We start from the raw sequence: 2700 nt of genomic DNA, 5'->3' as shown, positions 1-2700 counted from the left end.
AAATATCGAAATTAGAAGAAGAATACACTATTTTTAATTATAGGAAATGCGTTTTTCTAAGGCACATAAACTTTTGGGATTGTATAGCCAATACATCCTTAAGTTATACTCTAACGAGTCTTTCAACTTCTAAACATCCAAAAACTGTTTTTGCTTATTTGGAATCGTTGAATTCTACGATAACGATTTTGAAACGAAACGTAATCCCTCGGCGCCTTTTATAGGAATTTGAATGCGACGTTTCGGTAGCAGAGGGTGACCGAAGACGGCAAGAATTCTCGTTCACCCTGTACGACTTCGACGGCCACGGAAAGATAACAAAGGACGACATAGCCGGCCTGGTCACTACCATTTACGATACTCTGGGTGCTTCCATCCAGGTACCACCGTGCGGCAGTAAGACGATTAAGGTGAAATTGACTGTGTCGCCGGACCAGAGAACCAGCCAGACACGATCCACCTCGACCGGCAACGGCAATGGCAACGGCAATGGCAACGGCGGTGGCGGTGGCGGAGGCGGAGGCGGCGGCGGCGGCGGCGGCGGCAGCTATTTAAACGCGTCTACAACGCAGCCGGCTCCGAACTTTTCCGGAAATTCGTCCTGCTGCCATTTGAAGCACGCGTCCTGCAACAACGCCGCTGCCCATACCGTCAGCGCAACACACGGTTTACGTAGAGTTCCTAGAAGGAGAAGGGTGCTACGACACCGTTGCCAGGTAAGATTGATGCCCCTTCCACGAGGCGAAGATCCGAGAGGCGCGAGGGTTTTTATGGTGCCGCCTCGTCCTCTTTCGTAACCCGACAATTCTAGAAGCTAGAGGCGGATTTATCATTCCTGCCTTTCGAGATTTATCGCTCGCGGTAGAACGGATTGTATCTCCCCCCTTTTTTTATTCGATTTTTTCTTCTTTCCTTTCATTGATGTTGAACAGATGTAAGGGTCCCAACGGATTGGCTTTTTGTTGTCACGGTGTAAGAATCTCTTCGCGAGTGAATGAAGCAGTCAGATACATATATTATCGGATAGAATTATTTCTCTGAAAACGGGAACATTTCGTTTTTGGGACGTAGCTATTTTAATATTACGTGTCCTAGTAAAATCATTGTATTTACACATACGGAAAATATTATTTTTATTAAATAAATTACAATAGTAAATATATATAGAATTTTCAAACATTTAATTTTGTAAACAATACAATAGATGATTTAAAATCGATATGAGAAAATATAATAATACGTTCGTACGTTCATTTCATTTTAGACCGAACAGAAGGAGGTGGATACCCATAGCGAGGATGACGGTGAAAACGCGCGAACGAATCGAATAAAGCAGGAGGAATTACGCAGAAGGGTGGGACCCGTGCCTCATTTACCGTCACCCTATTCCAATAGCTCCGAGGGTGATATTAGCGATGACAGTGACGTCTCCCCCGCAGTTTCCCCCTTGACGCCTCTCCTCACGACTAATCAACGAAAGCGTAGCGGTGCCCTACAAAGGCAACAGCTCTTGGAAATTATTCAGGCGAACATGGAGAAGAATAATCTCAGTTTTCATACGTCAAGGTACGTCGTCATTCGCGTTCAACCGCACAGAAAATCGTGACATTCTCTCTTTTAAAGGGAAAAGATGAAAGTATACTTAAATATCTCCATTCATCGTATATAATTTCAAGTATAGTTATTTTACGATATTCCTTCCTTTACTCTTATGGCGATGTGTTTGTTTATTCTTTTTATACACTTGCATAAATTTAAAAGTGTGTTTTTATTATAAACTTTTATTTAAAAAAAAACTACGGTGACTGTATTTTTAACTTAAAAAATAACCGGACAGAAATAACATTCATGTATACATATTCAGGAAACGGCATCAGAACGAGCAAATGCGTGTACCATCGCAGACGCCGAACGTCGATTCTTCCCCGCACTACAACCAAGACTGTCGCTCACCGGAATCCCGGCCCGCAGCTACGACTTATCACAAGCCGAACCGGGAAAAGCCTCAAGGCTTCACATCGTTCTCTAAGCTACCTGCTAAATCACGGGGGAATCTGAGAAAAACGCGAACGCAGTACGGACTTCAAAGGAACAACACCACTGTGCAACCTCCCCGGGCGTACGTTCAGCCTCAAGTTCTACCGAGAACCGTGATCAGCCCAAACGGACCGTACGCGGAGCAGCAAACTACCACTGCCACTCCTAACGCAAACAGGAACGGCGCCAACCTGATAGCGAATAATCAACACACGATCAATCAAACGCCGCCGAGCAATCATAACGTTCAACGTAATGAAACGGCGCAGTTCGGCCAAACGCAGCAGAGCGGTAAGTCGAGCAAGAAACACCAGCTGAAGCACGCGACCAGGGAACAGGACCACGCCAGAGCCATGGTTCAGGTCGTGCGCTGGCTGGAAAGGGAGTTCTCGCAGAACGCGGCTGCGAGCTCCGGTCGCAAGCACGTACACGAGCACATTCATCATCATTATCATCATTACCACACGGAGGCGCTTGTCTGATTCGTTCCTCGTTCGAGGAATATCTGCGCGAGTATAACTAGATGCTTCGGCGATTGCGTTAATCCTCGAACGACTGAATGGAATCTGACCGGTCTCTGGTATTCGTTCAGAGATTTTTGTCTTATCGCTGGCTGTCTGAGATCTGTCAATTGATTTTATATAAAAGATTAGTAATTTATAC

General features: G+C 45.3%; 1 protein-coding gene across 1 annotated transcript in view; it reads left to right on the top strand.

The window, feature by feature from the left end:
* nkd (NKD inhibitor of WNT signaling pathway naked cuticle) overlaps positions 1 to 2694 on the top strand; it is an 8226-nt gene extending 5532 nt beyond the window's left edge. The window contains exons 3-5 of the mRNA XM_018037385.2: positions 225 to 716; positions 1265 to 1566; positions 1865 to 2694. Of these exons, the coding sequence (XP_017892874.1) occupies positions 225 to 716; positions 1265 to 1566; positions 1865 to 2519 (1449 nt within the window). The 3' untranslated portion in view covers positions 2520 to 2694. The remainder of the gene's footprint in view (positions 1 to 224; positions 717 to 1264; positions 1567 to 1864) is intronic.
* Positions 2695 to 2700: the final 6 nt, after the last annotated feature.

The sequence above is a fragment of the Ceratina calcarata genome, unplaced genomic scaffold (genome assembly GCF_001652005.2).
Source record: "Ceratina calcarata isolate Rehan_Ccalc_2016 unplaced genomic scaffold, ASM165200v1 scaffold165.2, whole genome shotgun sequence".
NCBI classification, from domain to species: Eukaryota; Metazoa; Arthropoda; class Insecta; order Hymenoptera; family Apidae; genus Ceratina; species Ceratina calcarata.
Note: the sequence above shows the minus strand (reverse complement) of the source record. Positions and strands in the feature narration are given on the sequence as shown.